Raw genomic sequence first — 27,127 nt, forward strand, 5'->3', positions numbered from 1 at the left:
TTATTATGTTTTTGTGAGCAGATACAAAATATTATGGAGAGTTACACAATTAGATGTAAATGATATAAGATAGTCATATAAAACTAATTATGACATAAACTGTAAAAAAGCCCGAATGCTTAATGTTTAAAAAAAATGGACTAATCGAGTTGATAATAAATATTTTGTAATTAAGAACAAAAATAATATTTATGCTTTTATTTAGTGATCACAGCTTGGAAGCAGGGTATGCTGGTGGCCATTGACGGAGTTCCAGTTGCAGCTGTTTATTTTAATTGCCCCATGTTGGTGGCACCATATAACAAAGATCAGGTTGTGTAGCGTTGATTTTAATTTGCCCAACACGATTTCAGCCATGTGATGAAGTTCAAAATGTATTATATTGATTAAGTGTCCCACATTGTTGTTATAATGCAAAGTACCTCAAGTATTAGGTTACAGCGTATTGGCCAAGGTTGGCAATGCCATAATATGGCAAAGTTCTAAAAGTGAGATTGACTTTACTTCAGCAATAACGAACAAATGTCCAATTTTAGTTAACATGAAAGTATTAAACCACATTACATGACGTTGCAATTTACAGGGAAGTTCAATAACATGAGAACGTGGTCACCATCATGTATTTAAAACCAATGTCACTGAGTTTTTTAATTTTGTTAATTTCTCTGCTATAATTTTCGAGGCTATATTAGAAATATAGCCTTGAAAAGTGTTTAATATAACTAATAAGAATACACCTTTCAACACTTTTCTCTTTTTTATTAGTACAATGTACATTTTGGATTTGAAGAATCAATCTGCAGGTACTTGTAAAGGTTAAGGTATTTATCTTAGGTATTTTTTATATTATGTTTACAAATTAAAATATGTTACACCAAGATAATTTTAATAAACGTTCCATAAAATAACAAATTCCATCTGAATGTTTATTAATAGCAATTGAACTGATTAGCATACCTTCTCCTGGATACTCTTATAGGATCGATTGTTAAAGCGCAGAAACACATTGTGCAACACAAAGGTCAAGTAGGGGTCAAAGCCAGGAGTACGTGTACCAACGCCCAACAGTTTTGGTACTGGCACATCAGTCAGCACGTCCAGCAGCTTCAGCATGGCTCGCGTCAAAGGAAACTCCTCATTGCGGCACTCTACTTCCTCTAGCTCTGTCTGTACAAGGAGACAACTAGAGTTAACAATCATCTAGACAGTTAATCTTAAGGATTACCAATCTTCAGGTACATCACAGTTACATCATCAGGACCACAAATCTTCAGAATCACCAGTCATCAGTACAGTATTTACCAATCTTCAGGGTAATTAATCACATGAATCACCATTCTTCAAAATTACCAATCATCAGGTTCAATAATTATTAGAATTACTATTTATCCAGATTACCTATTTTAGATATCATCCAGTGAATAGTTTAGCAAATATTACTTAGCTTTTAAAGATAAACTATTCAACAAGCAATAAATATTCAATATATGGCAATATATAGTGATCACATTTAGCTGTTACCATTTAATACCAATGTAGTGGTTATGCTGAGCTTACATACAGAGTTTGAGCTGCATTTTATGGGCACATCTGTAAATTAGCTTTAAATTAGTTTGAATCCATACAACAATAATTAAGAACATGCAATATAAATTAAATGTGTGTTCTGCATAGTGATAGTCAAATCCAAAATTTAAGAATCACAAATTCCATTCCAAATGTTAAAAATTAAATTTTCTAATATCCAATTTTGAATTCTAATATTTTTTCCTACATTTGATTTAAATAAAAATCATTAACAAACTATTAACCTGCAATTTTTAAGCCGTAGATGACTCCTCAATAACACAGAAAATAGTGTAGGAATACTACTCTATTTTTAAAGGGATTAACAAGGATTTAGTGAAATGGTTATATTTTAAGAACTAAGTCATATCATAAACCTGCTTTCAATTAAGAGATTTCAAAATGAGCTGTCAGATTACATTCATTTTATTTGCAAGAACATGGTCATACGTATTACTTAAATACAATGTACGAAAATGTAAATTTAAACTTAAAAATTCAAATGTTTTAAAAAAATCTCCTAGTCATGATATAAAATAACTATGATAAGATAATAAAATAAATAGATATAAAAATACATGTGCTGTATAGAGGAAATATTTATATGACTACACAACTTGTAAGATAAAAAAGTGATTGTTTGTTTGTTTGATGTCCATGCGTAAATGCAGCAGACAAACAGTAACAAACAAATACTGTATAAATATACCAAGTACGAACTGCAAACAAAATATTATTTTAAAAAGCTATGACAGTTTGATAACTTGGTTATCTCACTTTTAGTGATCAAGTTTTAGCAGTAATTTGCATACTGCCAATAAGTTGCAGTCCACAAATAGCCGCAGCTAGTCTCCACAACCGCGATAATACATGAACTTAAATATGGAAAATACAAATTACAAGCAAAATATTATCTTGTAACCCTTAGTGAAAGAGAAGATATAGAGGGTAGGAACTTCTTGTCCTACCGGACTTAAAAAGGCTGTTCCCCTGTAACTGAGAAGCCACAGGTTGTATTCCCAAAGAGGTCAACTGAAATTCTAATTTTAACCATAAAACATTTAGTTTACTCATGAATCAGTAAAACACACTGGAATTCAAAGGAAACCCCAAAAAAGGTTTTCATATACCAGACCTCAAAAAAGTTGGTAATGACAAGAAAATGAGTGTTAATCTTGTTTTGCATCACGAATTCTATTGATTTCCAGGCACCTAACCAGGAACTCTCCTACTCATTTGTTTTGGAAAAACAATTTGTAACATGTTTTTTTAACATACAAAATTAAATTTAAATTTAAAATATTCATTAATAAAATTGTAAAATTAGAACAGACAATTTTTTTTACATTACGAATAACGACTTGAGTTTTATAATGATCATCAAAAGGAACGAAATAATTATTTTACTGACAATGAGTCAGACGCTATCTGGCAGGTCCGTGCCCGCACGGATATCGCCGCTTCCCCTCCGATCACGGCGAGAGGAGAAGGCTTCCCCACCCCCGCGATCGCGCGAACCTATATAACGACGGCCGATTGAAGACACAGAGAGACAGTCAGTAACCGCGACAACACCGCCGACAACCGCTGCTCACCACGACTACTTCAACCCCTTCCCCCGACCCTGCTCGCTGAACGACTGTATATCGCGACTCGACGCCCGCCACCGATATCCAGCACCAGGTAAGGAACAACGACCCTGTTCCTTACTAAAGTGTTTATCTCCGCCATCAACAATTCTTCCAAATTTTTTATGTGAAACAGAATTTAATATTTTATTTGTCATTTATGAAAATTAATCGATCTGAAATATATTATTACTGATCGATGGCTATAGATTTATTTTGATAAGATAATTATTTGATTTTAAATATACTCTTAATAATTTTTTTTTTATATTTAAGAGTATCAATAAATTTAAATAGAATATATTTGACTTTCTCAATTTACTAAAACTTTAATTACTTTTTCAACTTGAATTACTAAAGTTATTCTTTTCTTCAATTTAACTTATATTTTGAATTCCAATTACTCAGATTATTTTTTTTGTCATTTCGCCTAAATTTTAAATACTGTGTTAAAATTTTCCTTTCTAAATTTCTCAGGTCTCGCATTTCTTTTCCTGGCGATCGATCTGACACCTCATCCCGAGTTTCCTTTACGAACTTTCCTACCAATTATCTCCTACCCAAAAAAAATTATAACAGTCGGGACTCGCCTTACCACTGCTTTCTTTCCGGCGATAGTACTGGCATCCTATACCCACGACTTCCTTTTATAAATACTTTCTTCCCACCGACCCCGTCCTCATAAAACTAAATCTTATGTTCAATCGGTTTAAATTTTTATTTTAGGTATAAAGTTTTCTCGACTATCATTCTGTTGTCTGATTATTATCACATTTCTTTTATTATTATATATTTTTTTTCTTTATTATCGGGACTCACAATCCTTTCTTTTTATTTTTGCGAACGTCCTGACACCCTCACCTCGATAACTTCCATCAAAATATTTATTTAACGATATTTTAGTTTATTTTTCTGGTGAACTGTGCAGATAGGGTGAGTGTTCAATTTTTCCTTGATATTCATAGAGCCCTGATATTTATAGTAGTTTAGCTTAGTAGCCTTATTGCATGGTTTCAATCATTTACCTTTATCTTAGCTTGCATATGGTAGGGTAATTCTGCATGGTGTGTTATAAGTGATTATTTTGTTTTTATTTTCCAAAATTATATGCCTGAGAAAGTAAATTTGATATTTTATTTTGGAGCTATACACTTGCCTACAGAATAAATACAGCTTAGTCTATTTTTATATTATAAATTCATCTAGCTTTTGCATCCCATAGAAATATTTTTTGTTTATGGTTAGTGCTTGCTTTATGTATATAGTAGTTGCACTGTGATATTGGTGCAGGGCTAATCTTTAATTTATAAGATTGTATATTTGCTATTGGTGTTATTTGAATATTGCTTTTGTTTGCCATTGCTATTAATATTTTGCTTTGATTTTGTATTTTGCTTCTACTAACCATCATTATTTAACCGATTAATTATTCCAACCCCGGGCTCTTACAATAATTACTGTATACGACTCCCCGACCAAGTTATCAGTGGAGACTACTCAGCTTACTTGTAATTCCTCACTGACCGACGTATTAACAAACAATACAGTTGTTTTCGAAAATCGAACTCGCTTGAACAATAACTTTCCTAGAACAAGAAATTTTTATTTTTCTGAGCAAGATTATTTTTTTATTTTTTACTTCTTCAAAATTTTATTGGAGTTGACGTGATGAAGTAAGCCCAACATTATTTTGGAAGTATCAATTCCTTCCGCAGGGCCCTCTGATTCGACTCATAACAATAAATAATAGTTGTATGAAATTCTCGAACCCTGGAAAATTCTAACCCAGCTCGACTGGCTATCTGGCAAGTTGCGAATATTTTCGCTTGACCCGAAATTAACATCGCAAATTCTATACATTTTATTAAATTTAACTTTTTTGTTTTGAAGTTAGCTTAGTAGAGTGACCTGTATGCCTCTGGGCTGGTAGCTGCTAGTGCTGGGTACAGTGGCCAATATCTGGGAGGCCTCTAGGTTATGCCAGAGTGTGGCGGCTGTGGCCGGAGACTTGGCGAGGGCAGCTAGAGTCAGAAGCATTTCAGCCTTCAGGTTGATCTGGATGGAGCAGGTGACCAGACCCAGGAGCAGAGAGAGAGGAGCCCAGGCAGCGTTTTCACAGAGAGCCAGACGAGACATCTGATCGTGTTCTGGTGGCAAACACAAAATCTATAAGTCATCATGCAAACTCATATTAGACACTAACAGAACAGATATCCAATGGTTCATTTTATACGTGAAACTGGAAATCCTGTTATGAAATTTGTATAGTGATTTTTTAAAAGAACTCTCATTATTTATACATGTATTTGCCATTATAGTGTAAAAATCCAATGGTTCAAACTAATTAGGATAAGCTTTGAATCTTCAGATTAAAGTAAAATTAAATTATTCTTCAAAATGAGTAAATGTTTGTAGTATGGACAATTCAGTTCACCAAAGAAACACCTTTGGTTCAGTAACTTTTATTTATGGTGTGGCATCAGTTTGAAAAATACATGTTCAACGATCCCATAGAAATATGTGCACAAATAATTTGCCCTTGTTTTCAAAATGAAGATAAATATGAAAGTATTCAATCAAAAGCTTAGATTCTCGGCTGAGATATATTATATGTTTTGTTAGCATATTTTTTATGTATTTTTATGTATTATCAAAGACAGAAATTATACTTAATTAATGTTAAACTAAAAAACTTCTATGATCATGTTCTAAGAAGTTTACTGCAATAAAGTGTTTATTTTATAGTAGACTAAAACATCTTTGTTTGTTTTGAAAATTAATGTAGTATAGTTTAACATCTTAGAATAAACTTTCTTATTTATACCCTATATATATATATATATATATATATATATATATATATATTTTATATATATATTCTTATCTATAGGTATATCTTACAATCATACTTTCAGGTCCGGATAGAATCATCCTTTAACCAAAAGGGTTGTGTAATTGGTTGTTAATTTCCTTTTTTTTGTGAGAATTCACTTTCATTATTAGTTTATGCCTACTAATTTAACAATTAAGCTAGATTTACTGAGTGTTTGACGTGGTGACAGGTTGTTTCACTTGCAGTCAATAGCAGTCCCAACTCAACTGCTTAAACCTTTGCATTGTTAGTAAATGTTTCTCATCAGTGGATTGTTTGTAATATGCTCCTGAAGAAATTTAAATTCTTCCACCATGTCAGGAGTTATGGTTTTACAGTGAAAGGAGCAAGGTGAGAGGGACTGGTTGTTATCTCAGCATTTCAATTCACACAGATCATGTGTGTGTGTGGACTTCCCCCGCATTCTCTCCCCAATTGATCACAACCCCAGAGACTTATCACGCTGTGGTTCCAATTTGATTAACCAAAACCACTGAATCATACTTTGTATTTGAAATGAAATAATAGTTCATGTACTGCATTCAACTCATATTTTAAAATACTTATACACCCTTAGTACAAGATTAATTATCACTCTAACTAGCATATTGGCAAAGGCATGACTATCAAATAAGACTATTTTTTTACGTGATATATTTTTAAAAACAGTAAAATATTTCATATTACATCTTTATTGAGAATTATTTTCATAAATAATATTACGTATTAATGACAATATGATTATTTTAGATATTATTAAACAAATTTATGAGTTCAGTAAATAACTACACACTAAAAAGTTGCCATCATGGAACTGTTGCATAACAAGGCACCAACGGTTAACATTGAACTCATCTCTTATGATTTGTATCCTATACTTTAATTTTTGTTACTATAATACATTTGTTACTTTAAAATTACAATGCTTATTTTTCAAACAACATAAGAAAAATTATTTTATAGCCATGTATTAATTATTGGAAAATTATAATGCCAAATGTGTATAAACTGTGATTACCTTTCCAACCTTGGATTGTAAGCATACTGACCTGCTACTGTGCGGACAAGGGCAAGGACAGATTGTAGCCCTTGAATCTCCAGTGGAGTGATGCCCTTCGGGTAGCTGCGATGTCGGTACACTGTGTCAGTCATGGGGGGCAACTCCTGCCTCAAACTGGTATAGTACCTGGCAATATGTTACTATTTTAATAATTTTATTGAAAAACAATTTGGATAGACAAATACTTAAAAATATAAATCATTGTGGGGAGGGAGACACAGTAAAACATAAAAAGGAATAAAGGACATGTCAAAATAAGGTGTGCACTAGAATAACCTCATTTGTAATGCTTATACTCAATTATATAGGATATTTATTATAAAATCTTAAATTCAGAAATCTGAAAAATTAATCCATTACAGACAGCTGGAGATTTAATAAACTAAACTATTTCGATACAGTAACACCTCAATTACCACAAATAATTATAGGGGGTGAACATGTGTCAGATAACATACATTTCCATGATAATATGAAGAACTTCCGGGAAATATATAAAGGTATACTAAAATGATAACATTACTCTATTGTTTTATAATACATATAGAACAAGGATAATATTTTACACTATATCTACAAACAAATATAAACTTTTTTTTTTTTTTAAATCACAGGCAACAGCGAATGTGCCTACTTGCCTAGGGTGAAACAGTCTTTGCTGCTATCAGCAGGATTGGCGAATACAGCATTGATATTCCAAGATAAGATGTGGAAGGGGTGGTGGCGGCAGTTTGAGAGGGGGGTCATGTAAGGATGGAAGGATGGTTATTTATCTACTAACGCTATAATTATGACTGGGTGCACGGCTAGAAAAAGCTTGGATGGTTTTTAGGGGGAGGGGTTTATTGCTTTTATTGAGAACATCTGCCCGGTTGCGAGAGGGTTGAGGTTTGTCCTCCATTGACAGCCCCTAAAATAAATATTTTAAGTTCTGTCAATATCATATCGGATATGTCCCTTGCCTAAATTATTTTTTCTTTGAGTACCTACTAGTAGATTGTGAGGCTACTGGAATTGTTTTTACTACATCTCAAGTTTACGATGATCAAAGTTCCTATAATTGGGGTTTTACTATAATATAAAAATATCCAACTCAAACAGCTGCTGCCATTAGTGCAGAGCAATTTGTGTGCATGTTATAGAATATGAAGAAGGCTTGAAGCAAACAGAAATGAAATTTACTATCCAAACAAGCTTTGTAATTTATTCACAACTGTTTGTCATAGCGGACTATCAATGGAAAGGTAGCATTTTTCTGTACTGTACTTTTTGTTTTGTAATGTGATTTTATTATAACCCTTATCAGTTTTGAGGAAGATCCATAATACAAGCCTCACTTGTTAAGAGAGTTGAAGAAGTGGTCCCAGGTGATCGTGGACTGTTTATTGTTGACCTTGAGGAGATTGAAGGCCTGGCGGGCCGCTGATTGACAGGACACCAAGGATGCCAGCATCTTCATGTAAGGAACAAACAGCGTGGGTGGCAGTCCCTCGGAACTTTGGCGGACAAACTTGTACAGTGATACTTGGCGCGGGGGCGTGCGGTAGGCATAGGTCTGAGCCACACCCTCACCCGGCCAATAGTCCAGCTCGAGTTCTAGGCACAATGGGTCACTGCCATACAACCGAGACAGTGATAGCCATAGCTGCTCCAGGCTCCGTGACAGGTTACTGGGGGGATCCAGCCCTTCCTACAATAAAATTAGAATAATTTTATTTTTAAATGTTAAAATACACCTAACGGTTATCTCAAATCACGTTTGCTAGCTTGACCAGCAAACATTCCCACTCAAAATTAATTTAACAAGAAATCATAAAGGCAAGAAGAAACAGTATGATATAAAAGACCAAGGTGAAAAAAGAAAACAATGAAATAAATTCCATAGTACAGTATGACACCAAGAACGCAGCATGGTTATTAACAATACACACAAAGAAAGAATTTGTAAAATAATCTAAGTAGTTTTGAATCTTTTTGCTTTATTATCTTTCTATCATAAAATTTCTACATGAGTCTTAGTAAACACAATAAAGGACAATTCAGTAAAGTACAAGTGATAAAGGAATTCCAGGGGTAATTACTTAACTAATTTGAGGCTCACCTGCATGTAAGCGTTGTAAGTCTTGGCAGCATCTTCAGCTTTGTTACGGAGCTCTTTCAATTTCAATGGCATTTGAATGATGAAGTCAGTCAGGAGGTTGTGCAGTCTCCGTAAATAAAACTCCTAAAGTGAAAAATATTTTATTTTTATTTCTTTACCATACCTGCTTAAAATATATTATAAAATATTTAAGAATAAATAGTTTTTTTTTAATTTTTACTTTTCAATAAACTTACCTCTTTATGGATTGTTTCGTTCAGCAGAAAAGTGTTATTCAAAAACTGAAACACTTTCAGGTTAATCGCACTGTCTATTAATATTTCATCTTCTTCATACACACCTGTAAAATAAAATATCTAAGTAACATAAAATACAACCACTACTATAGCTTTTTGTTTGAAACAAATTCAGAAAAATCATGATATATTGTTAACCCTCCAACTACCCTTAGTATTTCCCTTAAACACCAAGCTGTTATTTCCAGTTTTGCAAACTTAATAGAGCCTGTGAATGCCAGACATTTATTATTTTATAAAAGCTGAAAATTTCTCAGCACATGCTCCCAACACAGGTACAGTTCAAGGACTTTAGCTGCGTGCGTGACCATGAGTGTTTGTGTGGTGATAGTCGGGAAGGATGGCAGGGTAGCATTTTGCGCTGCGTTCCAAAAACATTGCCTATGACTCATGGGTAAAACCCTCCTTTCAGGAATCTTATTGGCCCAAATACCTCATCACACTCGTTAAAATCAGTCTGTTTTGTGACAGTGCTGATTGTGGTGGAATTAAATAATAAGAGAATACCAAATAATAACAATAATAGGACTTATCCTTGTTTTTCAGTTGTTATAGTGTTGTTTAATGTGTTTTTGAAAATAACTTATTTGTCAATACTAATCTGCAAATCGAAATCGTGAGTTTAAAGTCGTTACAGAGATTGTTGCGCCTTCATCTCAGCGGCTAGCACGTAAACGCAACCCGCCACACAGGTAGCGTTTATTTGTTGAAAGGGTAGTATTTGGGCCCTACGAGCACAGCTAAATTCCTCCAACTGTAAGAATGATGAGGTACTGTAAAGTTTGAATCATCGTGGCTTCAGCAGGTAAGAGGTAGAAAAGGTGTATTAAATACAAACTCGCTTTTGTTAAATAATACAGCATAATTTTTTAAAATATTTTCTTTAAAAAAGATCATATATACAAGGTGTGTCCAAAAAGTATCCGACCTTGACGTCTGGCATGAATTGACATTACTCAGCGGAAAAACAATCTAATCCCCTTCAAAATACTCCCCTCCACAAGCCACTACCTTATTCCAACGCTCCTCCCACTTCCAGAAACACTCCTTAAATTCATTTTGCGGAATGGCTAACAGGTCCTTCGTCGCATTTTGTTTTATTTGTTTAACATCGTCAAATCTTTTTCCTTTCAAAGGAGTTTTTAATTTCTGAAATAGCCAGAAGTCACAAGGAGCTATGTCAGGACTGTAGGAAGGCTATCGTAGTTGGTTGATGTAGTGTTTGACCACAAAACGCTGAATAAGATTTGAGGAATGAGCTGGCGCATTGTCATGGTACAGGATCCAGTCACGGCTTGTCCACAGTTCAGGTCGTTTCCTTCGCACTGCATCTCGTAGCCGCCTTAGGACCTCAAGATAATACTCCTTATTCACTGTCTGGCCTCTTGGAGCATATTCGTGATGAACAACGCCGTCTTGGTAAAAAAAAAAAAACTGTCAGCACTTGTCTTGACATTGCTTCGACTTTGTCTTGCTTTTTTCGGCCGTTGCTCTTCGCGAGTTTTTCCACTGTGAAGATTGAGCCTTTGTTTCAGGGTCATAGCCATAAACCCATGACTCATCACCAGTAATAACTTTTTTAAATAGCCCTGGGTCACTTTTTATCAAATCCAGATTGTCCTGTGCGATTTCAAGTCGACAGTTCTTTTGGTCTTCTGTTAGCAGCCGAGGAACAAATTTTGCCAAAACACGGTTCATTTTTAAATCTTCGTGTACTGACGATTTTGGTATTCCTAAATCTTCTTCCAGTATGAGGGTTAAATTTATACTCAACCAATTTTATAGTATCCTTAGAGGTTATTTTGCTTACAGCCTTCTGAAATTGATAAAATTTTGGATAGCTGATCAGCAGATCCTATAAAGACTTGTAGCAATTTACAACTGTTTAATTTTGTTTCAAAAATTGATATTACTCTATAACAGCTTCTTCAACTATTTACAAGAGTTTACTCACGAATAGTGTTTGTTCTTCATTTTTAGTGAACAGTAGGCCGTGCGGTAGCGATGGTGGTATTGTATATATTACAATACCGTGTTTGTTTTTATACTGTTATGTTTATATATGAATTTTATTTAAACTTCTATGGTCTATTACATAGTATAGTTATAATAAATCTAACAAATAATGCTAGAACCAAAACTTTGTGTTCAAACAAAAAATATTATAAACCAGCTTTAACATTTCTTATTTATAAACTTTTTATGTTTAAGTAGAACAAAGTTAATAATTACCATACTTATGTTTTATGTTGAAACTATATTCAATAAAAAGAAATCTAATAATTACTTTTCAATAACATTTTCTCTAATTCCTTGTATTTTGAAGTAAAATAACTTTTGTTTGCACTACTATATAAGATTGTATTTGCTATAGAACAATTTACGATATATGATTTTGGAAGTTTATACTACAATCATAGGGTCATTGAATTTCTCTTGGTACACTAAGATATGGGTCAAACTTGATTTTTCGTAAAACAGTAAAAATATTTTATAGCTAAAACAAGTTTTAATGTGTTTTAGTTTTATGTAAACAATAATAGAATGTGTGCAGCATTTTTTTCATTTTGTTGAAAAAAAAAATTAAAACTGTATTAAGAAACTATGTTGAATAGTTGCTGTACGATAGTTTATTCCAAAATCTTAGCAAATTTACAGAATACAACCTGGCTATTTATGCATATGATTTTGGGAAGTGGCTACGACACTCAAGTGTCACTTTTTAAGGCACTTGAGTAATTTTAATTCGTCTATAGTACAAAAAATTGTACTAGTTTTTTGAGGAATGAATTATCCCAGTTCCACTGTACAATCCTTTATATTTATATGAGGTCACTCGTAGCGAGTGTTACTGCCCAGTGCTAAGGCTTATCACAGAAATAAGACATACCCTTAGCAAGGGATCACTCATAGTGATATGAGTGTAACTGTCAAGGTCAGCTGGTCCAGACAGTTTACCAAGAGGATGTACGGGATGAATCACTCACAGAAGAGAGTGTCACTGTTAAGGTCACCTGCTCCAAAAATGTCAAGGTTTATCACAGAAGTAAGATACTAACTTTGAGGCTAGATGTTAAGAGAGGATGACTCGTAGGGATGTGAGTGTCATGGTCACGGTTTACCATAGTAGTAAAATACTAACCTTGAGGCTGGATGTTAGGAGAGGATGACTCATAGGGATGTGAGTGTCACAGTCAAGGTTTACCACAGTAGTAAAATACTAACCTTGAGGCTGGATGTTAAGAGAGGATGACTCGTAGGGATGTGAGTGTCACGGTCAAGGTTTACCACAGTAGTAAAATACTAACCTTGAGGCTGGATATTGGGAGGGGCCACTCGTAACGAGGTGAGTGTCACTGCTAAGGTCAGCTGAGTAAGAGCCTTGAGACCCTCACACTGCCAAACTTTGTCTGTTAAACGAGGGGAGAACTCTTTCAGCAGGCCAGGCATGAATCTGGGGTCACTTATCAGAGGCATCTTCTCTAGCAGTTCTGTAATAGATCAGTTATATATTATCTTAATATTGTTTCACAACTGAGATATTAGATTACATTTGGTTGTTTAAGACAACAGAATTTTTAAAGATACAACTGTGTAGTTTACGTTGAATAATTATGTAGAATGTGTAAAATGTACAAATATTGGTTTTTTGTTAGATATCCTAATCAATCAGTATCCTAGACCAATTCAAGTATCTGGGATCAATCAGCTATAACCAATTGAAGTAACCGGTGTTCACGAGATTTTTGTGTTACATTTTGTTTTGTCACAGATGACCCTGATTGTACCGCTCAGTACCCTAACACAACAAGACTCGATTAGCATACACAATATTAGTCTCAGTCATAGAGGTTAGTTAAAACTAACAGATGAAAAGGAGAGAGACAATGCTTAACTTTAAACCTTAAAGGTATTGAAACAATACTGTGTTTCAAAACTGAATAACATATTATTTCTCAGAAATTAATGTTATGTCATTATTAATTTGTTGAATACATAGTTGCTTAACTGCTTAAGATTGCCAAAAAGCCATAAAAAATTCTTATTCCAGTTTTAGAAAACATTAAAGGCTACTAGCCAATAGGTGCTAACATCTTAATAGCCAGCTGTACTGGTACCTTAATTGTAGCCCCACAAAAACAATGTCAAACTCTAACACTTATATAATCTTATTCTTAGTTATAGAATTATAAAAGATATCTCAGTACAATCTCAATATTTTTCTACTTCGTCATTTATATATTTAAAAGTATGCACTTAAGAAACTAAAAACCAGTTGGATGGGTATTAATTTTATCTTTAAGAATAGATAGACATCTCCCATATTTTACAATCAAATAGAAGAGCATAAATGTTAAAAGTTTAACATTGTTTTATGAGATAAAACACAATACAGGGTACACCTAGCTCTTGAGTCAGACTCTGTTGGCAATATACAAGCACTTGTTATTTGTCCCTGTAATGACACTAAAAAATGGCTGAACTTAAATGATAAGATAATTTTACTATATTTCTCCAAAGTACGACTCATAAATTTGTAATTATTGGTAAGTATAGTACAAAAAGAGTAAGTACATGTCATGTATAATTATTATATGATAATAAATTTGTACCTGACTAAACTTGTTTATAATTTATATAGTAAACTATAAGAATGTAAACAATAGAATTTGTACAAACTTTTACAAAAATAGTTTAGATTGAGTTTAAATTAATAACATAATGTTTTTTCAAAGATGTTCAAATTACTTATGTACAATAAAAAAAGTTAAATAGACTATTGAGTTATACTAGACAATGAACCATGCTGCACTAACCTTCTCCGTCTTCACGGCGCTGCAAGATACCCACATCTAACACATAGAGCAGTGCCATCTGTAGGGCAAGTGTAACACCATCAATTCCTCCACTGGAGTCAGCCTGCAGTTTGGTCACCCGCAGTTGCTCTATGAGGCTGTAACCGAATAGGACATCAAATATAAATTAACATTATTATTATCTTGCCGAAATCATATAGGAAACTCCATATGAATGTTCTGAAAATGGATTCAATATTTTTTCAAAAATATTATCTGAATACAGTATAATAAATTGTACATTATTTTATTTTCAACCACTGTAGATAAATTCTAGCAAGGGAGAGGTGTTACTTTTGCACACAAAAACACTCTCTTAGTTTTCTCAATGAAATTGTAACGTTCTGCCAAGTCCATATATCTACATAAGCATCAAAGTATCAATTTTGGAACTTTTATCTCATGAAAACAATTAATTAAGATTGGTACAAATGTTTTCAATGCTTACAAATGGCAGTAAAAATATAAAGACGTTTGTGTAGATTTCTTCCTTAAATCAATAAAATATTCAGTACTTAAACAAACATTAAAAACAATAATGGTGACATTATCAACACATAGTTACAACCATAAATTGTTACAGTTAAGCAAAATAATTTATTTGTTGAACATATTCAATTTTGTAAACCTTTTCAATTCTTCTCCATAGAATTTGTTAAGTTAAATGGTTTTTATTGTTTATATGGTTCTTTTTCTTGTCCTCTAGGGATCAGATATAACTGTCTCACATCAATTGTTAATTAATTGTTAATATTTTATTCATATTTTTAAAGAATAAACTAAATAAAACCACGAAAGTAACAATAATAAAAAAAACTAATAATTTTTCACAAATACATAAAAGAAGAACTGTGCATATCAAAATAATTTGTACATTTTACATTCATCTTGATTTAAATAAAATGTATTTATTATTGCGTCTTTGAATTAATGAAACGAAAATCACTAGTTTAAATGGTGTTTTTATAAATGTTTTACTTTTTACAGAGAATCAGTATAATAAATCTAGAGCAAGTACACTTCCTTCCAGAGTTTATAAAAATCTTGTATGATAAAATTCCAAATATAGCACCCAACTATCTGGCTAGTTACAATAGAAACAATCAACAGCCAGGAAGAGAAGGATTCATGATTAAACATAACAGGGTGACAGAAAAGACCTCTTACTTGTATCAACTTAATCACCTTAGCATATTAACTGTTACGTCACTTTATATTATTTAGCCTGTAATCCTTTACACTCCCAAGCAAGAATTGCCCAGAAGAGAGAATAAACACATTCACAACATGAAATATAAACATCTGGTGGAAGCTTTATAGCTACAAACTTTGATAACAACGAAGAGAACACTGATGAAGAAAGGACTACACAAATTTCTGATGAATAAACTCATTTAAAATTTAGAAAGTTTTTATGTCCCCTAACATACATATTTTTTTACAAATGAATAAGGGTTATTTTGCTTAACTGTAATAACTCATGGTTGTAACCATGTTTTGATAATGACACCATTATTGTTCTTAATGTTTAAGTAATGAATATTTTATTGATTTAAAGAAGGAATCTACACAATAGTCTTTATATTTTTAATGCCATTTGGCACAATACCTGGTCTAAAGTCTGATATATTGTTGAAAGTACTGGTGAAATATCTTATTATTTTTCAGGATTAATCATGAAGAAATAAACCTAACCATGAATAAATGAATGATTTAACCACTGATACTTTCTATGAGTACATGTGAAATACCTGAATGTTTTTCAGTATGCAAGTGAAGACTATAATGACTTTTAATTATCAACTAATAACTGATATTTCTAATAATAGTTTAAAGGAATAACAATGATATGAGTTACAAACCAATCTGTGGGCTCCTTGGCCAGTCCATTCTGAGCAGCTGTCAGGTAAACAACGTCTGCCAACTGCTGTCTGATGTCCTGATACAGTTGCACCACCTGCTGATGGTGTCTGGGGCCTCCCAATGCTCTATTATTCTGCAGTAACTCCACTTCTTTGGCCAGATCCAGTGATGCCAACACTCCTATACAATAACAATGATTTCTTAGTTTCTGCAGAATCATAAGTAACGCAAAATATTTTTAAGTACTCTTAAGTTATCCTGAGGCATAAATTAGAACAACATTCTATATATTGCATTGGAAAAATTTTTTTTTTAATAATTAAAAATCATTGATTTCAAAATGATGGTGAATTTTTAAATAATCAATAACGATTACACTGGTCTCCAATAACGTGCTACCATTACACCACAGAGCCCTTACTTTTTACAATTATTTTGTATTTGGCCGTATCTGTCACATATGCATTTCAATAACCAAACTAACATATGAGCGGAAGAAAAAAACCTGTTAAATGACTTTTATTTACATTAATTAAATTTGTAGAAATGGCAATAGCCAAATTTAATTTCAATAAACATTGAATCACAAAAAGTACTTGCTCCACCGAGACTCATGTATACGTATATATATATATTATCAACACAGTGTATGTGTGGATCATGTATTAAAAATGGTGTGGCTATACTCCCAAATAATGTGGATAATCAAGTTCCAAAATATTATTGATGTTTTCGTAATGTAGTGGCCTTACTTGAATGAGTTATAACCATCTAGTAATGACTATAGATGTTAGTCTCACAATTCACCACTAGAATAAGTGTTCTTATTATTTCACTTTATTTACAGTGCAGACGTTTTTCACTTGCACTGTTAATTGTTTGAAGTCTTATACACTTGTTTGATAAAAAGTATTGAAATTTTTATATTCACATGAAATGTGTTAAATAATATATTTAAATTAATTTGTAACATAACCTGTTTCATAAGTTATTTATAAAAATAGGTATTAAAATGTTATTTTTCGTATATATATATATATATATATATATATATATATATATATATATATGTACACACACATCATTTTTAGTACAGGTATATAACTGTTACATAATTAGAAAAGAAAAAAAAGAGGATGGGAATTATATATCTATAGTATTATCATATATTGTACTACCAAGAGAAATTTAAACAAAACCTTAATATAATAAAAAGGTCATAAGAATAGTATAAATTTAAGAAATGAAGAAGCAGTAACACATTGTAAATATTGATATTCTATGGATTATAGATTTAGGTTAATACAAGCTAAACTAACCAAGCACTTTCACAATGAGATCGTTGTCAAGTAAATCTTTGGTGTAAGTAGTGACATAATGGGTTATCTCCGGAGCAGCTTCTACTGTCCACAGTAGTCCGTGCCTGGCCTGTAGTAAGATCCTCAGCGCAGTGACCAGTGCTTTGCGTCCATCGTAGTATAGTAGCACAGCTACCAGGCCACGAGTCAGACCGGGGTGATAGGGCATCTGTTGTTGGGCTACAACACATGGTCACGACTCCTGAATAGCTCTTGAGTATATCTTTTCAAATGTGGAGCTTCATAGAGTTATGAGTAAAACATTTTACACTATTTAGAAACATACTATATTATGTGTAAAGAAATAACAACGTTTCTCATACCAACCACAGGAGTTTTTTATTATGGTTAATGACCTAAGCAAAACCTAGCAGCTCCACACATAGAGCTGTCAGTCTCTACAGTGTTGAAACCACAGTAATAAATTGTGAACTGACTACTTCCTGACAGACAAAGATTGAATGAATGACAGATGAAAACCCAATCAAAAGTATACCCTAAACATAAAAAAGGACAAACTACAGATGTGAAAAACTACCGCCCCATTTCTTTGATCTCGACATTCTCAAAAATTATAGAAAAAAGTAGTCCTAAATAGACTCATGGCACATCTAAACCACCAAAAGCTCATAAATAACAGCCAACACGGGTTTCTAAAAGAAAGGTCAACTTCGTCTGCTATAATCAGCCTTGTTGAATTTATTACTACTCAAATTGACAAAGAACAATATGTTACTGCCCTGCTACTTGACTACAGCAAGGCATTCGATTGCTTAGGACATGACATAATTGCAAGAAAGCTAACATCTTTGGGTATAGTAGGAGGAGCAAAAAACTGGTTCATGAACTATTTAACAGGCCGCTCTCAGATTGTCGAGGTGCAAACCACAAGCTGCGGTGTAAAAACCACAGTCAAGTCCAACCCACTGCCTGTCAACCGTGGTGTACCTCAGGGATCGGTCCTTGGCCCCGTCCTCTTTGTGCTCTTTGTTAACGATTTCCCCGAACATGTTCAAGACCAACACACCACCTCAACACACAACACTCCTGGTCAAAAATGACACTGCCAGGGGAATCCACGCAACAGCTACAAACGCACTTAATAAAGCACTCAATTATTGTAACAGTAACGACCTAGCAATAAACCCCTCCAAAACAATTCAAGTAAATTTCAGCAGAAAAAAAGACCCTATCCCTAACATACTTGATATATCAATAAAAAATTCTGTTACATTTTTGGGAGTTGTTCTGGATAACAAACTTACGTGGACAGAACATGTGGATAATCTATGCAAGAGAATCAGTACTGGAATCTATGCCTTAAGGCGAATCAAATGGGTTAGTGATCTGGAAGCTGCCAAAACAACGTACCACGCTCTTGTAGAATCGCATTTAAGGTATGGAATTGCTGTGTGGGGTGGATCCTCAGCCAATAACAATAACAGACTTCTTCTTCTACAGAAAAAAGCTATACGAATTCTTGCTGAGCTCGGACCTCAAGAAAGCTGCAGACAAGCTTTTAAAACTCTAGGAATCTTAACAGTCACATCATTATACATTTTACACATTATCTTATACGTTGACAAGCTAAATCTACAGACCAATGAAGACTACCACAAATATAACACAAGAAACTCCAAAAACTATGTCCTGCCAATACATCGCACAACCCTGTATGGAAAAAGTCCAAGCTACAATGGCCGTAAACTGTGGAACATTCTTCCAACACCAATAAAGCAACTCAAAGGAGCAGCTCTCAAGAAGCGACTCCATGACTTCCTTGTGAGCAGGCCAACCTACACGCTGGAAGAATTTATAACTGCAAGAGAAGATGACCTGAGGCGCAGCCATGTTCATTGACACTGACAACATAATATTTGTTGTACTTGTATTTCATGACCCTATTTCTGTTCTTAATGAACACGTAATAAAGAAATTTGTCTATTGTCTATTGTCTATTGTCTATTGTCAATCAAAGTGTAAATGAACATTAATTTGATGTTCAATGAAGCAGTCATAAATCAAAGAATATGTCATTAATAAATCTTTTCAAATAAAATCATACATAACAAATTGCTGCAGACAGAAGACAGAACGTAACTTGCTCCATTGCTCGTTTGCATAATCCTGCGATGGCATTGTATTATTGCAAGTGAGACTTTCTCAAAATTAATTTGTGGCCAGAGGACAATAATTTGAGTGAGAAATATATTTACATTTCAAGAAGTTGGTTTATTGTGATTGATTACTAATTCAGAGTGTCGTAATTAATAAACGCTGTAATAATAAATAACATTTAAATTTACAAACATCTGTAAATATCTGAGAAATTACTCAGAACAACATCTTTTACACTAAGGTTAACATTAGATTTGAAAATAAACTTGGTAGCACAAACCAAAATGGATGTATTGCATCTACCTTTATTAAAAAAGTGTAACAAACCTAAAGACTTATTAGTTGTTTACTAACCAAACTGTTAAGTAACAAGAGTTTAGCACATACGCAAGACAAAACGTCTGCTTGCGGAGGTTCTAAAAATCAGTGAGTCCAAAACGCATTTATGCAGTAAGTGTATGTAGACGGACGCATTTCTGTGGGTGTTGGCACACTTGATAACCTGGGGAGTGATTTTTCACCAGTACGCCTGCATACAACAGCCAGCTGCTGTGCACACTGGCCTTTTTTAATCTGTTTTGGGTGAACCCCTTTTTGTACATTAACCCATTCGTGACTGAATAAATTACTATAATTTTTGGACTACAGAACTGGATATTTTCTATGCATTCGTGTAAGAACAGGTGCACATTGCATAACACTTAATGTATAACATGCTATGAATATTATACATTTACTCTAGTTATTCCTTGTTATTTTATGAACACAAAATGTTAGTTTTTTATATAAATATATTTACACCATTTACAAATTTTTAATATACATCTTTAGAAGTTGGTTCGGGTGTGAAACACCTCAAAACATGTTCCCAGATGAAGTGGAACACGGCACTTTTTACATTGGTACACTGTTTCAATTCTTTTCCCCTGTGAGGCACAAACTTTACATTTTCTTGAGGGCCTTGCTTTGGTGGTTGGGGGTATCTTTTCAATAAAATGCCCCCAAAACTTTCCTTGAAGGCGCAGTGGTGATTCTCCACAAGCGGGAAGCCTACCAAAGGGTTACCTGAGCCCAACAGGTTTCGTCACAGAAGTGATTGAACACATCTGATTCAGTGCAGTTTTCTCTTAACTACCTCAAAATGATAGGATTTATTCCATCATTGCCGGTAAAACGCATTGTACTAACAGTATTTGGTCCGACACTTCACGCAAAATCACAAGCCCTAGCCGGTGGGTTATCGTCACTTTCATTATCACTGCTGTCAACGTTTGTACCATCAGACATTTAATTATTTTCATGTATCATGTCATCTTGTTCACTATCACATTCCTCATCACCACTTCATCTAAAACATTAACAACGTAAGCCGCAAAATCATCCGAATTTACGAACACACCATTCCGGTTGCGAGACGCCATCTTGACTGTTTACAAACGAAAGAAAGCTGTTTTGCCAAGATTATTTGAGGCAATATCAGATGATTTTCAGCAACGAAGAAGAAGAAAAACATAGACTAGAATATTGAGAACAAAATATGCAGCAAATGTGAATGCCTCTGCGATCTATCGGCAATATATTCAACTACGTCTATGTCGTGTCTAGCGGACGGGCGTGGCCCGTCTTTAGTCGTTGGGCCGCGCAAAGTGAAGGACGGAAACTGCCCGTCCAATGTCTTGAATGGGTTAATGGAGGAGCTTATCAATCCTAGAAAATATTACTGATCAAGAAAAAATTGAACTGAAAGTCTTTACTTTGTATTGATTGTATTTGTAAACCAGTGCACTGTATTTAAAAACAAACCTAGACTATACATGTAATAAAATTAAAAAACTTTTAAACTTTAAAAGAAATTCTTCCTTGGTGGTCCTATTTCGGCCTGCCAGGTCTCCGACCTGAACCCCTTGACTTTTTTGTTTCGGGTTACCTTAAATCTTTGGTACACCAAACCCTATGCAGAAAGTATTGAAATATTAAGGGAAAGAATAGGGAATGGCTGTAATAAGATTAAGACAGAAACCGGGAGTATTTGAACGTATGAGAAGTTCTATGAGAAATCGACTTGAATGATGCATAGACATGATTGGTGGAGACATTGAGCACATGCAGGATGTCAGGATCGATAGTACTTTATTGTTAATCTAACTAAATTTTATATTTGTAACCATCGTTTAGTTATAAGAAAGAGCACTAGTCCATCCATGTTGCATATAAGCTACTACTACAATACCTATTGTTTAGTAAATATATTTTCTCCAATTTTTAATTTCTTATTAATAACAAGCAAATTTTTATTTGATAAAAATTTAAATTTCTCAATTAATAGTTGCCTGATCTTAAAAAAATGTATACTAAAATTTGTAAGACTAAATTCTTCAACATTTTTATCTATTACAGGTTTTAACGTTACTAAAATTAAAGTTTTTTGAGATATCTAGCTATAAAAATGTAAAATGAACGCCATTTAAAAAGGAATGTTGTACAAAAATGAAACTTTTAAAAGAATATGTAAACTATTAAGACCAACATTTATACCAAGTTTCATGATTCTTAAGTAAATTCTGAAATATTAAGCTTTTTGTTACAATTGCATACAGAGAGATGGACGGAAAACAGAGCAAGGTAGACCAAATGTTCACATGATGTTTGATTTTTGGAATAACCTAATAATGTTTGGTTGCCTACATATTGGACACCCTGTGTATATATGTATATTATTGGTATTATTCAGTATTCAGTTATATATATAATTGGTATTATTCAGTAGATTTTCAGTTTTTTTTGACATCAGCATTTTTTTGCAGTATGAATGTTGGCATTAAAGGGGTTAACTTTTTATTAGTCAATTTTATCAATTTATTCATCAATCTATTTGAATCAGCAATAGGACTTTTTCATTTTTAAGCCCATTTTGAGGTAATTTAATTAGTATGACCTGTTGTTATGCAAATCTTCATAACTAATCAATCATGCAAACTCATCAAAACCCACAATATCACTTACATGAACTCAAAACTTTGTAAATACTGGACAAGGCTTGAAGGGTTGAAAATTAAAAAAGTCATACAGTTGTTTAAAAAATACGAATAAAATGTTGAGTACTTGTCTGGTGCATTAGGAAGAGTTAGTGTGAAAAACGGAGTTTTAGTCTATTGACTATTACACAGATTTTAGCAGTTTGGGACAGAGATTGGCACAAGTAAATGTTCTTGCCAATCCTACAGCTGGAACCACAAAGGGTCTCTAGTAAAGTGTATAATCATGAAAAATTATTTCCTAATATTATTATCTCTCCAGTATATTGCTCTGTGTTTAGGAATCTCTAGTTTTATGTTTAATGTTAGGTCTAGAAAAAAAGTAAGAGGTTTGGCTCTAATATTTTAGTTTTTATATAGATTCACACTATCTAGATCAAAATAATCCAAAAGAACTGTAAGAAATTTCCTAAAAGTATCATAATAGTATAACCTTTATACTTGTATTTAAAAATCTCATAAATTGAATTAGACCTGTAAGAAAAATTTTAAATGTTAATTTGCTGAAAACAGTGTTTTCTCTACAGTTTTATAAATATCAAAATAGATTTTTAGATATGTACATTTTCATTTTTCTACAAATATCATGAGTTCCAGAAAAACAATTTTTTAAAGTTTAATTTTTATGAGCAACTAGAAATATTTTTTATTTTTTATGAGTAACATTATCTTACTTTCTATAAAATGACAAATTAACAACATATGCATATTTGTTTATGTTTATAGATATTTTTCATACGAGAATTTGTCATACAATTAAAAAAATCATAAGCGTTTTGTTAATTTAGGTATTTTATAAATATTTTGGTAAAATATTGTTTCCTTACAAAATCGCTGAAATGCTCTACCTTGCATTTTAAGCAGAACCTAAGATAAACTTTATTGCATTTGTGAGAAACATTTTTATTTGTGTTCCAGCACTAGTGTTAAAAATGGTTCTATTAAATAATACACATTTTTACAATACAAGGGTATTCAAAAAATAACTCGTGTTTGATTATTATAAAAACATCTGCTCAGATAGATATTTTATGATATACATTTGTGAACTACATCATTCCTCTATTTTTTCTACATAATTACCATAAGATTAAAGCACTTATCATATCTTAATTTTTCTATTTTGTAAATTTCCAAAGGTGTATTAATGCTAAAAATGTCATCAAAATCTAAGTCAATTTCTAATACAACATATATAATAAATCTACAATCAGTCATTATTTTTATACAAATAAAACAATAATGATCATTTTACATTAAAACTATCTGGAAATATTAAAAATGTATTATATTAATGCTAAAAATGTCATCAAAATCTAAGTCAATTTCTAATACAACATATATAATTAATCTACAATCAGTCATTATTTTTATACAAATAAAACAATAATGATCATTTTACATTAAAACTATCTGGAAATATTAAAAATGTATATCTATGCTAAGTGTATTCAAAAATCAGTTACATATGTAGACTAGTCTCAAACTCTTCACCATAGATAGACACACAAGTACATAAACTGTTTTACAAGACCAATTTTCGTAACACATGATATTTCAAAATTGAAATTTCCAGAAAAAGTTCAAATTAATTCTCTTTGTCTTCACAATACTTACTCTTATTCCATATATGTATGAGAAACATTAAAAACTAGATAGTACTCCACTCTGTACTTCAATTATGTAAAAATTGCCAAAAAGAATCATACTGAAAGAGATGTAAACATTATCAATGTAGTTAAGTTACAACTTAATTTTACACTTAACAATGATTATTACCATTTCTGGTGATTTTTGTAACATAATAAATAAAAACTAGACTAATCCTTTCAAATTCATAAACTATGACTAAATGCCAAACTTACACAAAACGTAACTTTTGAACTTTTGTTAATATTGAAGACTGTCAGAACTCACCTGTAGTGAGCAGATCCAAGACCATGTACTCATTGAGATCATACATGTCTGAGATGATGATGATTTCATCCACCAGCTCCTGCGGTAGCACTTGATGTGCCAATCCACCCAGGCGGATACCCTCTGTTGTAGCCTTTTCCAGCTCTTCTCTTGCCTTGCCATTCTTGGGCTACACAAATTCTCTTTGTTAGTTGTGAGTAGGTATTCATGTTGCCTAAGGTTATATTTTAATATGCTCTTCAAGACACAAGGTTAGTTAGATCAAATTGTGCATTATGATCTCAATGCCAATCATATTTTCCATTTTTGTTTTTACACACCACATACATAATGGACATGTTTTGTTATTTTTCTTGTAACAAAATGTAATTAAATTTTTACATAGTCATCTTCCTATTTTGCAAAACTTGCTCCTTCCAAACAATCATTCTGTGTCTGTCTGTCTGTCTCTCTCTGTGTGTGTGTGTGTGTGTGTGTGTGTGTGTGTGTGTGTGTGCACGCACACATGCGTGTGCGTATTTCTGGGGCTAGGTTAACTGGAGGCAACAGTAAAAGTCAAAATTGAAAATGTAAAACATTGATGACTCCCACACAAAAACAGAAGAATTTATCTTCTCTTGTATGTGTAATTTATTCCCTCAGCAGTTCAGTAACAGCTTATAATTCTTTTTATTTTTTTAATTATAATATAACATTAGTTTTTCAAGAATAGAAAAATATATTCCAATTGATAAACGCTTATCAAAAATTGGGTATATAAATATAAAATTAGCGTTTTGTTAAAATCCATTGATTGTGAAGAGAGAATAAACCATTTCATTTCATACGAATTGTATTTTCGAATAAAGTTTCTAAAAATTTTGCTTTATTATAAAATTTTAATTTTTAAACCATACACTAATTTTGATGGTTGAAATAAATTTTAAAAGTTAAATAAAATTAGCTATGAGAACTGGGTTAGTAAATTGTTAATAAAAATAAGATTTTTCTGTTTTATTTGATCAAATAGTATTGCTTCAATAAATATGAATAAATGAATTTATTCCAACATCAAATGTACATCAACACAAAATTATAATAATTCAACAGAATTGAGTAACCACTTTTGCAAGTAGTGTGGTCAGTGGATAACAAAATAAAACAGGTTTCTTATCAGAGTCCTGTCTATGGATTCTTAAAGATATCAGCCAGCCTGATCCAGTGGCGTCTGCACTACAGATTAATAATATACAACTTTTGCAAGTAGTGTAGTCAGTGGATAACAAAATAAAACAGGTTTCTTATCAGAGTCCTGTCTATGGATTCTGAAAGATATCAGCCAGCCTGATCCAGTGGCGTCTGCACTACAGATTAATAATATACAACTTTTGCAAGTAGTGTAGTCAGTGGATAACAAAATAAAACAGGTTTCTTATCAGAGTCCTGTCTATGGATTCTTAAAGATATCAGCCAGCCTGAGATCCAGTGGCGTCTGCACTACAGATTAATAATATGCAACATTGCATGAGTTACCAACAGAACTAAAGTACTTTCCTTGTCACAATCTTTATCTTACAAACTAAAACCATATCTCAATAACCCTTACTTCTCAACCAGAAATTATAAATTATGCTAAATATACACAAGTAAAATACATGATTCTTTGCTATTTACGTATTTCTTCATGTTAATTTAATCCTAATTTATTTATACACAAGATTTATATAATAACTAAAATTTACTATAAGGGGAAATTATTAATTGTTACAATTCTCTTGTAATAACAACAACGTTCTTAATTTACTACAAAATTCTCTAATATTCATAGATATTTTAACGTTATAAGGCAATTTATTAAAAATATTTGGGCCATGGTAAAGAAAAGAATGCTTTAGTTGACTTTAGGTGTTCTAAACATTCGCCAGAATGAGGTACGAGGTAGTGAATGACAGCGCGAAATTCGCACTTGACGCGAGATACAATCAACATTTTTCGTGATAGATGCTACTGTGTCAAGAACTCCAAACATTTAGCAGGAGTGAAGAAGGCAGCACTTAGTGTTAACTGCCTTTCTGTATTCTGTAACTCCCACATACATAGGTGGAATTATTTTTATAAAATAATTATCTTTGTATAAAGTATTTCATTCAAAACACGATGCACACATTAAACAGAGTGGCCACTCAAAATCTCGTTTCAAATTTCCTGCTTTTCTCTGTCCAAAATTTCTGATACTCTAGTCCATTTTCAAACCAAATAAACAACACTGTAATACTGTATTTAACCCTTATGCCTGAAAGGTGAAGGATTATCATCACCAGCTAGCTGTATTTGCAGGAAATGCCACGAAACTGCAGTGGTTTATCAAATTTTGCCACTGGCGATGTGGGAGAAATTTGGTGACGATTCATTACTACCAACTATTTTAAGCTCCAATCAATCTCTAGCATTCAATCAAATCAATTCAAATCGTTTAAT

The 27,127-nt window shown here is 32.7% G+C and overlaps 1 protein-coding gene across 1 annotated transcript in view; it reads right to left on the reverse strand.

The window, feature by feature from the left end:
* LOC124370442 (nuclear pore complex protein Nup205-like) overlaps nucleotides 1-27,127 on the reverse strand; it is an 85,310-nt gene that overhangs the window by 47,695 nt on the left and 10,488 nt on the right. Inside the window, exons 3-13 of the mRNA XM_046828731.1 lie at nucleotides 24,671-24,839; nucleotides 17,562-17,780; nucleotides 16,242-16,422; nucleotides 14,341-14,477; nucleotides 12,832-13,014; nucleotides 9,464-9,567; nucleotides 9,228-9,350; nucleotides 8,464-8,816; nucleotides 7,116-7,252; nucleotides 5,103-5,341; nucleotides 958-1,167 (exon numbers count right to left, since the gene is read on the reverse strand). Of these exons, the coding sequence (XP_046684687.1) occupies nucleotides 958-1,167; nucleotides 5,103-5,341; nucleotides 7,116-7,252; nucleotides 8,464-8,816; nucleotides 9,228-9,350; nucleotides 9,464-9,567; nucleotides 12,832-13,014; nucleotides 14,341-14,477; nucleotides 16,242-16,422; nucleotides 17,562-17,780; nucleotides 24,671-24,839 (2,055 nt within the window). The remainder of the gene's footprint in view (nucleotides 1-957; nucleotides 1,168-5,102; nucleotides 5,342-7,115; nucleotides 7,253-8,463; nucleotides 8,817-9,227; nucleotides 9,351-9,463; nucleotides 9,568-12,831; nucleotides 13,015-14,340; nucleotides 14,478-16,241; nucleotides 16,423-17,561; nucleotides 17,781-24,670; nucleotides 24,840-27,127) is intronic.

Source organism: Homalodisca vitripennis, chromosome 1 (assembly GCF_021130785.1).
Source record: "Homalodisca vitripennis isolate AUS2020 chromosome 1, UT_GWSS_2.1, whole genome shotgun sequence".
Taxonomy (NCBI): domain Eukaryota; kingdom Metazoa; phylum Arthropoda; class Insecta; order Hemiptera; family Cicadellidae; genus Homalodisca; species Homalodisca vitripennis.